General features: G+C 39.1%; 1 protein-coding gene across 1 annotated transcript in view; it reads left to right on the top strand.

The window, feature by feature from the left end:
* RAB28 (RAB28, member RAS oncogene family) overlaps positions 1 to 15,185 on the top strand; it is a 62,811-nt gene that overhangs the window by 24,230 nt on the left and 23,396 nt on the right. Inside the window, exon 4 of the mRNA XM_049790060.1 lies at positions 5,087 to 5,216. Within this exon, the coding sequence (XP_049646017.1) occupies positions 5,087 to 5,216 (130 nt within the window). The remainder of the gene's footprint in view (positions 1 to 5,086; positions 5,217 to 15,185) is intronic.

Here is a 15,185-nt window from a genome sequence, read left to right as displayed (position 1 = left end):
GCATGCAGTAGGACCGTGGTTTGAATCTGGCATCCCATATGGTCCCCTGAGCCTGCCAGGAGCAATTTCTGAGCGTAGAGCAGGAGTAACCCTTGAGCGCTGCCGGGTGTGATCCATAAAAAAAGAAAAAAAGGGAAAAAAGTAAAAAAGAAAAATAAAGAAAAAAGAAAAAAAGGAAATTGTTTCAAAGGAGCATCCTTAATATTTAACAGCAGACCTGTCACAAGAAACCCTCAAGGCCAGAAGGTAGTGGTGAAATATGGTGATAAAACTTGATGAAATGAATGTTTTGTCTAGAATACTGCATTCATCCAGACTAAAGTTCAGGTTTGAAAGAAGTATACATACTTCATGGATAAGCAACAGCTCAAAAACTTTACAGACTCAAAATTAGCCTTATAAGACAAAACAGACCTAAAGACATACCAAACTTCTACACAAAGATGACACTAAATCCCATGACAATGATCTCTCTCAACATCAGTGGACTAAATGCACCATTTAAGAGACAGAGTGGCTAAATGGATCAAAACGCTGAATCTAACATCTTGCTGCCTACTAGAAACACATCTGAAGGAGGTGATAGCTCATTCTCATTTTGATTGGCCTTTCCCTGACCATCAATGATGATGTCTTTTTTCCCCCCTGTGCCTATTGGCTCTCTGTATGCCTTCTTATTTGCTCTTCTCTCTCCACATGCCAGGCAAGTACCATGCCTACCATACTGTATGTACTATGATGCTGACCCCCTTAATAATCCTAAAGTAATATTTTTAAAAATCCTGTATTATGGGCATTGTTTTGGGAATATTTTGGAAGATGGAAAATAGCAGCCTAACTTGCCAAAATGCATCAGACAAGCAATGGTTAAAGAAAAGAAAAAGCACATGTTATGTATATACGTTATGTATAGATAAAATGTGTGTGTGTGTGTGTGTGTGTGTGTGTGTGTATTTTTGTAGTTCACTCAGCAATCTAATTTTGATTGAAGTATCTGGAGATCTAGCAATTCTGAGTGACAAGAATTAGTGTGGATAAGTTAAAGGAATATGGACTAGAAGATAATAACAGACTCTTTGGAGAATCTCCATACCATTTTTTATGTACTTTGAACCTGACAACAATCTTACCAACAGCGAATGAGGATTCTTTTCTTACTGTGTCTCTGCCTACACTGGTTGTTTCCAATTTTATATATATGGGACTTTGAGTTTTCTGTTTTGCTTTGTGAACACTTTAAATATCTTGGCTATTAGTTCTTTTGGGAGGCACACCCAGCAGTGCTCAGGGGTTACTACTGGTTCTTTCTCAGAAATTAGTTGTGGTGACAAACCTTTGACCTTTTTTTTTTTTTTCAGTGTACATTGTTTGATCTTTTTTTTTTTTTTTTTTTTTTTACCTTTGACCTTTTAAGGATATACCTTAGGAACCCAAAAACATAATATAGAAGTGTCTTCTGCATACCTATATTCATTGCAGCACTATTTATAATAACTAGAATTTGGAGACATCAAAGATGCCCTTCAACAGATGAATAGCTAAAGAAACTGGTAATATGCACATTGGAATATTATGCAGCCATCAGGAGAGATGAAATAATGGAATTTTCCTATAAAGGATGGAAATAGGCTGGAGAGATAGCACAGCAGCAAGGTATTTGTCTCGCATGTGTCTGACTCAGGACAGACCTAGTTTGATTCCCAGGATCCCTTATGGTCCCTGGAGCCTGCCAGGATCGATTTCTGAGTGCAGAGCCAGAAGTAACCTCTGAGAGCAGCTGAATATGGCCCCAAAACAAAACAAAACAAAACAAAACAAAACAAAACAAAACAAAACAAAAAAATCCTACACAGGATGGATAGACTTGAAAACCTTTATGCTATGTGAAATAAGTCAGAGGGAGAGAGATAGACATAGAATAGTCTCACTCATCTATGGCTTTTTTTTTTTTTAAAGTAAAGACATTATTGTAATAACTGCAGAGATGATAGAGAAGGGCCCGAAGGATCGGCTCACAACATGAAGCTCATCACAAAGAGTGGTGAATGCTGTTAGGAAAATAACTACACTAAGAACGAGCATGACAATATTAATGAATGGAGAAGTAGAATGCCCTTCTCGAAGGCAGGGGTGGCGGAGGTGGTAGTTTGGGGACAGACACTGTTGGTGGGAATATTGCACTGGTGAAGGGAGCTGCTCTGTTTATGACTGAAACCCAACTACGAACATGCTTGTAATTATGGTGCTTAAATAAAGATTTAATAAAAAAATAATTTTTCTATACCTGATTGCTTCTACTTTTTTTTTTTTTTGGGTTTTTGGGTTTTTGAGTCACACCCGGCAGTGCTCAGGGGTTACTCCTGGCTGTCTGCTCAGAAATAGCTCCTGGCAGGCACAGGGGACCATATGGGACACCGGGATTCGAACCAACCACCTTTGGTCCTGGATCGGCTGCTTGCAAGGCAAACGCCGCTGTGCTATCTCTCCGGGCCCTGATTGCTTCTACTTATAGTCTAAATCTGGTTTTCTTGTCTGTATACTTAACCTTCCCCTGGAAAGGTTTATGTGTAGATTCTCAATAGTGTTGACAATAATTTACCCTTTACTTTCACTGAATTTAATTAACATGACATTTAACTTCTTTTCACAAGCAGATATAATGTCATTCCTCTGCAGTTAGCAATAATAATAAAGCAAACAAGGACCATATTTCAATTGTATCTGCTTCATTTCAATGCTTCTGCAAAAGCAAGATTAACTATTAGTAGCAAATAGGGAAAATGTATTATAGCTGGGATGTTATACAAATGGAGAGCATACAATAACCATAAGTTGAAACTAACTCATAGCTATACAGTATACTTAACTTTTGTAGTGTATTTGAATGACAGTGATATAATGTTTCTGCAAAGTATAGGGAACATGGGATAAAATTACAAGATAGCTAATTGAATGGGAAAAATATTTGCATTCAGCACCAAATAAATGCTTGGCAGCCAGAATATATAAAGTACTAAAATATATATATATAAAAAGACATTATTGAAATAATACCCAGAGATAATAGAGATAAGGACTTGAAGGACCAGCACACCATATGAAGCTTACCACAAAGAGTGGTGAGTGCAGGTAGAGAAATAACTACCCTAACAGCTATCATGACAATGGTAGTGAGTGAGGGAAATTGAATGCCTTTCTCCAATATAGGCAGGAGGTGGGAGGGAAATAAGGGGCATTGGTGGTGGAATGTTGCACCTGTGAATGTGGGATGTTCTTTTATTGACTGAAACCCAACTACAAACATTTTTGTAATCATGTTGCTTAAAGAAAGATAATGCTTCAAAACAAAACAAAATGAGACAGACCATCATTTTGTTATCCTTGTAGTTATTTATTTCTGGCGATGTTCTGTGGTGGTGTTAGAACACCTTTCTCATGAAATGACGTTGATGCTTGAAAGTGAACTCAAGGGATTATTTACATGACAGAAACCAAACCCCCCCTGGGGCCTTCTCACACCAGCCCCAATCAGTTAACTTGGCTGTACCAGTGTGTCCTGGCTCATGACGTCTGAGTTGTGCACTTGGCTGCTGATTGCCTGGGTGACTTCTTTAAGACTTGAATCCCTGGAGGTGTGGCATTTATAGTCCTTGGCACCCAATGCCTAATACAATGCTTGGGCTTCTAGTTGGAAGGCAGATGTTTTGAGAATGAATGAGTGGACTTCATCTGCATTCACACTTTGATGCAGATCTGGACTTTTGTCAGTTAATCTGACTTTGGCCTTAGTTTTTATAAGTGAAGATAATAGTATCGACATGAAATGATCATTGTGAGCATTGATGAAAAGGTTTAGTGGTCTATCTGGCATACAGATAGATAAAAAAAAAAAGACTTATGACTTATAGGAAGGAGACATAAATATTATGTAAGGGTCCAGACGACTGTGTGGGGGGCTTTGTATTGTTCGACCACAAACTGGATGAGTATAGAACATGCGACACTGTTATTTCTGTGTGTCTATATTTCTTTTCACAGGAAACAATGGTATATATTTGAAGGAATCTGATAGAAGAGATAAGAAGCAATCCCTTTGTTACATTGTGCTTTGTTCCGGGTCTTATTACAGTATCATTTCTAGCGCTATAGGCTCATTTTAAAGGGGATGTCATAAAACTGTGTAGTGTGTCCTCGGAAGAACCAACAGCTGTGATTAAAGGACAGGGTTCTTTGAGGCCAGTTTAAAGAATTGAGCATATGCTGGAATGATAGCACAGTGGTAGGGCTTTTGCCTGGCACATTCTGACCGAGGACGAACCCAGACTCAATCCTTGGCATCCCAGATGGTCCCGTTAGTCTTCCATGAGTATTTCTGAGTGCAGAGCTAGGAGTTACACCCAAGTGCTGCCAGGTGTGGCCCAATTCCCCTCCCCCCAAAATATATTTCTGAGCATATATGAGGTGTTTCAGGAAAGAGATGATAAAGGAGTTACTGGTCAGTTCTCATCCAGTACCTGAAGGGTTATTTTAATGAGGATAATTTCAAGTTCTTTTAATGCACATAGGGCCAAGAGAGGAAATGGACTTATTCATTGAAAGAAAATGAAATAAAATTGTGTTAAACATTGAAATTGACTATCAAGGGATGTATGGAATCTTCATTATCATTTTTAAAGAGGGGGAAATATTTCAAAAGGGCAACAACAGATGGTTACTTTTTGAAAGGTTGAAAGTTTGACCTCATAGGTAACAGGCAGGATCGCACACTTGGCAGCTCTTCTCAATTCTGTGTGTGATTGGATGCTTTTTGTACTTTTTGCATATTCCAGATTCCATATGGTGAAACAATTTAAGTTTGATAATATCGATTTTCTTGGCATTCTGTCTGTTTATTATAACTGAAGACATTTCGGTATTATTCGTGTGCTAGAAATGAATTTACTTGAAGTCAGCTTTTGTCTGTAAAACAGTCCTGGTTTTGTGTTTTTCCTTTCTATTAGGCATTTCCGAACCATTAACTTAAGACCATTCAGTCTTACTATCTTCTCAAGTCTTTCACTATAACTGTCCTTTACCTTTTTGACAGGGAGTGATCCTGGTGTATGACATTACAAACTCACAAAGTTTTGAGAACTTAGAGGACTGGTACACTGTGGTGAAGAAAGTGAGCGAGGAATCCGAAATGCAGCCGCTGGTGGCCTTGGTGGGCAATAAAAGTAAGTTATCAAGGCCTGTTAATATTGGTCAAGTTTATGTACCTGTCCTATAGTCTATATTATTAAACTAGGTTAAATATAGGTCTAGCTTTTCCTGGAGGGAGTAAATTGCACACCTAGAAAGTTCCTGAAGCTGTATAAGGTGACATTTCAGTCCCAGTGTGGGTATCTTGTCTTCTCTTTGGTGTTGTCCGTTGCCTGTGGCAGTACATTCTGTGCTGACTCTGTTTAGGTTTCCTGGGTTTTAAGAACCAACAACACAGATGCAGTTGACTTACGGGGCTGCACAGCTGCTTCAGCTCTGTCCCCCAGGTCCTCGGAGATGCATTGCACTTGGTACACCCTGTTCTAGGAAAATGATGCCTGTGAGAAGAAGTTGGCATCATTGTTCCAACTTTTCAGACCTACCAGCTCTCAGAAACTCCCTTAGCTGAATTTTGAGGCTTATTCTGAAGTCAAATACTTTTTTAAATTTTCTTTTCTTTTTTTTTGACCACATCTAGTGGTGTTCAGGGGTTACTCCTGACTCTGTGCTCAAGTATTATTTCTGGTTGGCTTAGTAGACCTGATGGGGTGGTGAGGATCAAACTGGGATCGCTGTGTACAAGTCAAACGCCCTCTCTGCAGTGCTATTATTACTCTGGTCCCAACTCTGATTTTCTTTTGGAGACTATTCAGAGAAGAAGAAATACATGTGAAATGAAGAAGGGATAATTGGAGATATTTCTTGGGCAGTGGTATATACAGAAAGGGGTCTCTTAATCTTCTATGATCCCCTTTGACCTTTCTTTCACCCCCTTTTGCCCCCATTTTGTTGATTAGCTTCCTAGTGTGCTTAGACCCCCCCCCCCCCCAATTTATAGTTTTCACCTATGCTACCTTTGGAATTGATTGGGGGCCCACCTGGGTTTGTATGGTCCCAATTGAGAAACACTAGTATAGAGAGAGAATATACCGTAAGTCCGAATTCAGAAAAGGGCTATTATTTGGTTGATAGTCCTACAATGCAGATAGCTGGAAAAGGAGGCCTCGGTAAGAGTTTTCAAACATGTAAAGTATTATGATATTATCTAATTTTCTCCAAGTTGTCTGAGGTCAGGAAACGAGAAAATGAATTCAAATTATACCACGGAGGCTTAGGTCTGAGCTGTTTCCTGACTCGAAACATTGCAAAGCAATACCCAAGCTTACTACCAAGAGGATTATTTTCTGCAAAGGTCTTGAAAAAGTCAGAACATTTTTGGTCTATAATTGTGTAGGAAATAGGACTTCCTGAAGCCCAAACCAGGATTTCTTCATTATGTGGTTTTGCTCGCTTACTTGAACATTTAATAAACCCAAGCCTTACTTTAAAACCATTTAAAAAACAGGTGTGAGTGTCATTTCTCTGAAGAGTTCACGGTATAAGTAGTGTCAGGCATTACATAAAATAATGTTACGTATCACAAAACAGATAACGTGGGCCAAATCTAACAGGTTTTCATTTTTAAACTGGAGTTCAATTCTTCTCATCCATTTTGTAGTTTGGATGGAATGGAGCAGAATTTTTTCAATTCGTCAAACTCCCCTCCTCTATGGCATAGCTGAAGTTTCTAAGAGATGAGTTTCCACTTCTGAGTTCAGCTTTTTATTTTCTTAAGTGAAATGTTATAGAAGTTCAGTTTATATATTATGGTTCAATTCGTGGTTTATTGCAGGTTTCCCATCACTGTTGGGGAAATTATAGAGTAGGCAGGGGGGCTGAGCTTTGTTTTCATTTCTTCCAGGATATAATCTAGCCTCCATCTGGAGTAATGGGGTAGTGGCACCTAATTATATACATTATGTTATGTGTTTATGTGATTGTATGTAGCATCTACCATTGGTCAGTGTCAGAGACAGGATATCAGACTAACTGATCCATTATTGGGCTGTGCTGTTGATGCTAGGCCCAGGTTTTACAAACAAACTTTTATGGAAGCGATATTAGTTTATGCAGAACATTAATTCAGAATATTTGAGATGGAAACAAAAGACAAGAGGTTCTTATTTTCTTCTTAGCTGTAAATTTTTTCTGGATTTGTAATAGTCTTAGAATGAGATTATAAGTTCCAGTATACAGTCACACAATGCTATATATTTAAAAAGAGATTAAAGATAAATATTTCCCTATATATTATTTACTGCATAATGTAATGCTGGCTTTATGTCATATGATTACGTAATGATAGATCTTACACTTTGGGTTTCAAGGTTTTTGTTATATTAGTATTTTAATGTATACTCATTTTCTCTTTTTGGAGGTGGAATTATCTTCTAAAACAGAAAAATTATCAAAATACTTTTTATTGGTTAAAGATAAATTGATATGAAACAGGTTGGAAGACATCTAAATAGATGTGTATGTTTATTACCTAAGCATTTTTGGTCTAAATGTGCTTTTTCTTACTCTTTGTATCTAAATTTTTGTAAAAAGAAAGTATATATTGAAACTGTTTGAGTTTTTGAAAATATTGGTAACAATAGCCAACTTTCAGCCAAAGTTTAGTAGAAGAAAATTTCTTTTCTTCTCTTTTTTTTTTGGTTTTGGGTCACACCTGGCAGCGCTCGGGTTACTCCTGGCTCTGTGCTCAGAAATCGCCCCTGGCTTGCACAGGGGACCATATGGGATGCCAGGATTCGAACCACCTTTTGCATGCAAGGCAAACACCTCCATACTATTTCTTCGGCCCCATTAGAAGAGAATTTCTGTATAAAATGAAAATATTAGTAATAGTAGCCAAATTTTAGTCGAAGTTCAGTAGAAGATTCTTCTAAAGGTCTGCATAAAGTGTGCATTTGTGTGAGCATTGTAAGTGACATTACTCTATGCTAGGAATTTTATAATTAATTTTTTGTATGCTTTTTAGGGGGGAGGGGTTACACCCGGCAGTGCTCAGGGGTTACTCCTGACTCTACACTCAGAAATCGCTCCTGGCAGGCTTGGGGGACCATATGGGATGCTGGAATTCGTTCTGCATGCAAGGCAAACACCCTACCTTCATGCTCTCTTTCCGGTCCCATAATTAGTTTTGAAATAATTTGCTTTTTATTAAGTTATAGTAAATTCTTTAGTACTTGGACTGAGAATAGTCTTATATCTAAATGAATTACGGATTTTATTGTTTCATGACATATTGAATTTTATTTGTGGTTGATTTAAAAAGTAGAAGAGGTTAATGAAGTGGCCAATAGGGAAGAAAATGTCTGCATTATTGAAATGGTCAAAACTGGCAATTTGTAAATTATTATAGTTTGGGGTTTTGGGCCATACCCGGTGGAGCTCAGGGTTTACTTCTGGCTCTGCGCTCAGAAATTGCTCCTGGCAGGATTGGGGGACCATATGGGATGCCAGGATTCGAACTGTTGTCCGTCCTGGATCCGCTGAGTGCAAGGCAAAAGCCCTATCGCTGTGCTATCTCTCCAGCCCTGGAAATTTGTCAATTATATCAGAATATAATATGTAAAAAGCATATGATACTTAAATGCATTCTATATTCAGGTACTAGTGTTCTTACTTTGTACTATTAAAGATTTTTAGGCCTGTGGATATGACTCCATGGAACTCTACAGTACTTGATTTGCGTGTGTGAGACAATATCATAATTTCTGACAGCAGGATAAAAAAAGATTTATAAATGAATATTTTGTGCTGGAATGATAGTTGATGGCAAGGCTCTTGCTTTGCATGCTGCTGACCTTGGTACCACATATGGTTCCCCAAGCCCCACCAAGGTGACCTCCAAGTGCAGAGCCAGGAGATAAGCCCCAGGCACTGCTGGCTGTGGTCTTGGAACCAAAAGCGAATCCAGAAAAATAAAGTATTAAGTTTGGTTAAAATCAGAGGGCACAGAGCTCAGACAAATAGCTCAGTGGGTACAGTGTTTTCCTTGCATGTGGCCGACCCAGGTTCGATTTCTGGAACCCCTATGGGAGTTTCCCAAGCCTGACAGGAGTAATTTCTGAACATAGATCCAGGAGTAATCCCTGAGCAACCTCTGGGGGTGGCCCAAAAACAAAGAAGGAAATCCAAGGACACTGATTTTATACAGTCTTTGTTAATATGCCTACTTTCTCCACTAGAAAAGGAGTGTAATATCCTATAACTTACTTAAATCTTTAGCTTTTTATATTAAAGTTTTATTTATTTATTTATTTATTTTTGTTTTGGTGGTAATGGAAACACTTGGCAATACGTAGGGGCTATTGTTGATTTTATGCTTTGGGATTGGCCTTGGTAGTGCCAGGGAGGGAACCATGCAGTGCTGGGGCTGAGCCCAGGCCTCCTGATGGCAGAATCTGTGCTTCAACCTTCTGTGCTCTCTCTCCATTTTATTTATTTCTTTGGTTTTCAGGCCACACCCAGTAGCACATGGGTTGTTACTTCTGATTCTGTGCTCAGGAATTACTCCTGTCAGGCTTGAGGGACCATATGGGATGCCTGTGATTGAACCTGGGTGGGTTATATGCAAGGAAAACACCCTACTCATTGTGCTATTGCTCTAGCTCATATGCTCTCTTTTCTATGATATGCTTTTGTTGTTGTTATTTGTTTGGAGGCCACACATACTGATGCTCAGGGATTACCGTTAACTCTGCCTTCAGGAATTACTCCAGATAGTGCTCAGAGAACCCCATGGCATACCAGGGATTGAACCAGGGTCAGCCGCATAAAAGACAAGTGCCCTATCCTTTGTGCTGTTGCTCTAGCCCCCATCCTACTTCTTGAACCCTCAATTTCCTCCTCTGGAGATAGGGATATACTAGTTTCTGGAGAAATTGGTTTTAAAAAGGAAAGGTAGAATGAGCTAATGTATGAAAAGTATTTAGCTGGGTTTTGAACATAGGAAGTACATACTATTAATTATTAATATTATTGATCATAATACCTTTTACTGTTGTTGGTCAGTGACCAGAGAGCTAGCTGGCATGTGTTCTTTATTCAGGAAGCCGGGATTTGAGAGGTCTGATCTCATACCTTAGTGGTCCTTTGAGCATAGAGATAGGGATGACTACTCCCAACCCCATCACTGTCATTTGTGTTCCTAAAACACACAAACAAACATCCATGACTATAGCTTCATGGCAGGTGATCCCAAGTTTCAAAGTAGTTAGTATAGCAACCAATCGATGTTTTACAGTAGCAATCTTTTTTTTACATTTTTTTTGCCCCACCCATTGATGCTCAGGATTTACTCTTGGCTGTGCGCTAAGAAATCGCTCCCGGCTTGGGGGACGGGATGGGACACCAGGAGATTGAACCGTGGTCCATCCTAGGCTAGCCATGCACAAGGCAGATATCTGCCTTACCACCACTCCAGCCCCATTTTTTTGCATTTTCTCTTATTGTTTGTTCATGGGACAGTTCATTTAGCTAACCAGCCAATAGTCCTGAATCCTGGCTCTGTGTGTTGAGTGGACATTCATAATTTGCATGAAGGTTGAGTTGAAGGAGGACTTGCCAAGTGACTGGGACCTTTGAACCTAGGTCTTAATTTTCTTCTTTTTTTCCCTCTCGTCTAGAATTTTCTAAAGATATGGCTGCTTTGCTTTGGCTCTGGCTGTTGACCTTAATAAGTATAGTTGTGTAGTTCATGAAAACCATTCTTTTCTCTAGTGAGCTCAAAATAAATCCCTGCTCCTTAGCTTTTAGAGAGGGAAAGAATGTTCGGCCATATATGCAATAACCACTATGTTTCATGGGAACGAGCTGATGTGTGTCATTTCCAGTCAAAGGACATAGGCTACCAGGTACCAGACGTACCTTGTGAGACTACCTGAAAGCAGTGAGCACAGTCTACGGTAGAGGGAGGCAGCTGTCCTTAAAAATCCTTCATAGAACCGGAATAATGCGTTTCTTGCTCAAGGTCTTATACTGCCAACATCAAGTCATCAGAGCCCTGCACACAGTGCTTAGGAATTTTCCATCCAAGTCAGCTTGGTTTGGGGGGTGGGCTTGGCTTCCACTGCTGGACATACCCGCAGCACCACCTCTCCTGTTCACTTCTGCCTTTGCTCTTCTTCAGTTTGGTCTCCAAGTGTCCAATCCTGCTCTAGGATTTTACGTTTAAAAGTCCTTATTATGTCACAGAGTAACTATAAACCCACTTTCTCACTAAGTGATCTGCCTCCCTCCTGCTTCTCAGACCTCCACACTCCTTTGCCTGTGTGAAGAAAGTAGAATTATCCTCCCCCACCCTCTTTTCTTTCTGCAGCATCTCAGCTCAATCTGTACCTTTCGGCTTCTTCTACATATCTATGCTGGGTTTGTTGGGTTTGTTTTCTTCTTTTTTTTCTTTCAGGTTGTCCTTGCTCTGATTTGTTGTTTGGTCATATATGAAATGCCACCTCCCCAGCATTGTCTATGGACCACTTAAGCTATTCTGTTTGTGTAGGTTCATTGCCATAAGAGTTTTAACTTCTCCTTGGGGTTGGAGCGATAGCATAGCAGGTAGGGCGTATGCCTTGCACGTGACAGACCAGGGTTCTATCCCAGGCATCTCCTAAGGTCCCCTGAGACCCCCAGGAGTGATTCCTGAGCGCACAGCTAGGAGTAACCTCTGAGCAAGCACCTCCAGTGTAATCCAAAAGCCAAAAAATGTTTTACTTTTGCCTGGTCCAACTTAATGACTCTGATATCAGGATAAAAACCTACATATTTTTTTGCACTTGTTAATAAAGTTTTAAATGTGCTGCATTATTAAAAAATACCATACACTGAGAATTATAACAACGTGAATGAATGAGGGAAGTAGAAAGCCCTTCTGGAGTACAGGTGGGGTTGGGTGGGGAGGAGGGAGATTTGGGATATTGGTGAAGAGAATGTTGCACTGGTGAAGGGGGTGTTCTTTACATGACTGAAACTCAACTACAATCATATTTATAATCAAGGTGTTTAAATAAAGATATTAATAAAAATCTCATACAATAGAAAAAAGTAGCATTTCATAATAATAAAGCTAACCATAAAATAAAAAAAAACATATCATAACCTGCATTAAAATATAGGGTTTGAAGGCACAGTTCAGAAAGGAAGGGACAGGGACTGGAGAGATAGCATAACAGTGTTTGCCTTGCAAGCAGCCTATACAGGACCTAAGGTGGTTGGTTTGAATCCCGGTGACCCATTTGGTCCCCTGTGCCTGCCTGGAGCTATTTCTGAGCAGATAGCCAGGAGTAACCTGAGTGCCACCAGGTATGGCCCAAAAACCAATAAATAAATAAATAAATAAATAAATAAATAAATAAATAAATAAATAAATAAATAAATAAAGGGACATTCAAAACTATTAGAATATTTAAGATATTAAATTCAGAGTCCATCAATCTGTCCTGCCACGTGGCATTTGTAATTTGTCATTTTGTTATTTTCCGTCCTTAAGCCGCCATGCTTTGCCTCCTATCTGATCCATCAGCTGGTTTCTGCCCTGCCTTGAGAACATTCTCAGTCAGCAAGATTGTAAACAGAAATTAGTAGGGGTTGCATAGGAGCTGCCCTGGCCCTGATTTATAGCCTCTTCGGAGAGGCCGGCGTTTATCAGCAACTTGTCCTGGGCAAGTAGGAGCAATCCTGCTCCGGAATAGAGTGGAAGGATGAAGGATTTCTGCTCCTCAAGATATTAACCAGATCCCTGCCCAAATAAAGACTGATAACTCAGATTCTTAACCCATCTTCATGACAGATGAGGGTCCGGGGAAGAGTGCATCAGCGGTAATTAGCCACGCTCAGTGTATATTCTTCCTAGCAGTGATGGATGCTGCTCAGCCAGCTATCTGGACCCAGGAAATGATGTTTTACACGGCGAGGGGCAAAGGGCACATTTTTAATGGTACCCTGTACGTTGTGTTCCCCGAACTCAGCAGAAAGTGTATCAGTAAAACAAGTACATTGCAAGTTGAAAATTTTACTGTTCCTCCATAAAATTATCGCAAGGCTTTTAAAAGACTATTCTTTAACTTTGTAATAGAGTCGCAGTCAGTGGTAGTTACAAATGTGAGGCTTGGAATGCTCCAAGGTCCATTGATGCCCACGTCACTTGCCTCTTTTACTTAGGAATCTTCAAAAATTCTTAGGTTATCTGGAAACTGATAGGTAAACCTGTGAAAATAGGCATACGGCTGCTCCAAAGTTGAAGAATTCAGAGCATCTTCTATAAAATTTATGTTTCTAGTATGTAATAGCAAAGAAGCCCATTTCCGTATCAGTTTGAATGGTTATAATTTAAGAAAAGTATAAACACACTCTTAAGGATTTCAAGAATCTATTCTGCTTATCCATCTTAAATAAAAGTTTTCTCCTTCCCCCATTTAATGCTTTGATTCTTTTTGCTTGTATTCTTTGATTTTTTTTTTTTTTTTTTGGTTTTTGGGCCACACCCGGTAACGCTCAGGGGTTACTCCTGGCTATGCGCTCAGAAGTTGCTCCTGGCTTGGGGGACCATATGGGACACCGGGGGATCGAACCGCGGTCCGTTCAAGGCTAGCGCAGGCAAGGCAGGCACCTTACCTTTAGCGCCACCACCCGGCCCCAGATTTTTTTTAGTTTTGGTCCTTACCAGTCATGCCCAGACTGACAATTTTGGTATCAGAGTTGAAACCTGGGTTGGTCTCCTGAATGGCAAATGTTCCATGCATTATACTCTCTCTGGCCTTAATACTTTGGTTTTTAAATATATCTAAGTGGTTTATCCCATGGACCAAATATTTCTGCTTGTATACCTTTCCCCTCATATTAATTTGTCAAATAGAGTTATGATAACTTACTATTGTAATAAAGGAAATTGAATATCAGCATATTGAAAATTGATAGCTTTGTTAAATACTGAATTAGGATATTTGAGTATTTATGTTGAAGGCTGCTCTCTTACACAATACTTCACATTTCTACTCTCAGAGCATATTAATAGCATCACAAGTATCATTGGTTCATAAGTTTTATCAAAATAATTAAAACTGCTGTAATCAATAACTGTAGGAAGAAAATGTCAAATATTTTTTCATAGTAATCAAAACTGACAGTTGTTGCATTTTAATGTTGATGATATTGTGGCATTTTATAGTTTATTAGGGAACCTGCTTCAAACTTTTGACAGTTACAGTGTACAAAGATTTTGCAGTTCTGTTTTGGTTGAATCATAAAAACATTTTGATCAAAATATTGTTTTTTAATTTCTATCCATCTTTTTGTTATAATAAAGAAAATTTATTTTAAGTTTTCTAAGTTATTAAATTATTTTTATAGATCTATTTTGTTTTATAATCTCTTAAAACTAAGAAATTATTAAATATTACATAAGTTTTAAAGCTTAAGTTATAAAAAAGCTATTTATGTGGAAAGAGACTTGGAACATTCATTATTTCATCTATTTTAAGTAAATTATAATTTATTTAGTTTGTGCTTTCAGGGATTACAGAACAAATCCTCTAGAGAAGAAAGGAACACTAAGGTGGAGGATCAGACAATTTGAGCTTTTTGTTTGCTAGTCTGTCAGCTACATGATTGGGGCAACCAGATTGTCATTTCATATCTATTCTTTACATATGTAATATCTGTGAGAACCAATAAACACATGCTTTGTATGCAGGAGGATGGTGGTTGGAATCCTGGCATCCGGTATGGTCCCTGGAGCCTGCCAGGAGCGATTTCTGAGCATAGAGCCAGAAGTAACCCCTGAGCGCTGCCGGGTGTGACCCAAAATCCAAAAAAAAAAAAAAAGAATTACTGGGTCTATTTTTGTGTAGATCTTTCAGATGCAGAAATGAACAGACAGAAGAAGCCCATGTTCTTATCTAGCAGGGTGTTTGAGTGAAGAAAGATGGACAGTAATTAAAAAGTGGGAGCTGGATTGGTAGAGCAGAGCAAATGGCACTGGCCTTTCACGAGATTGACCCAGGTTCATTTCCTGGTTCCCTTCCTTCCTCCCTCCCATCCCCTTCATTTTCCTCCCTCCC

Source organism: Suncus etruscus, chromosome 16 (assembly GCF_024139225.1).
Source record: "Suncus etruscus isolate mSunEtr1 chromosome 16, mSunEtr1.pri.cur, whole genome shotgun sequence".
Taxonomy (NCBI): Eukaryota; Metazoa; Chordata; class Mammalia; order Eulipotyphla; family Soricidae; genus Suncus; species Suncus etruscus.
The sequence above is the reverse complement of the archived record's forward strand: the minus strand, read 5'-3'. Positions and strand labels throughout refer to the sequence as shown.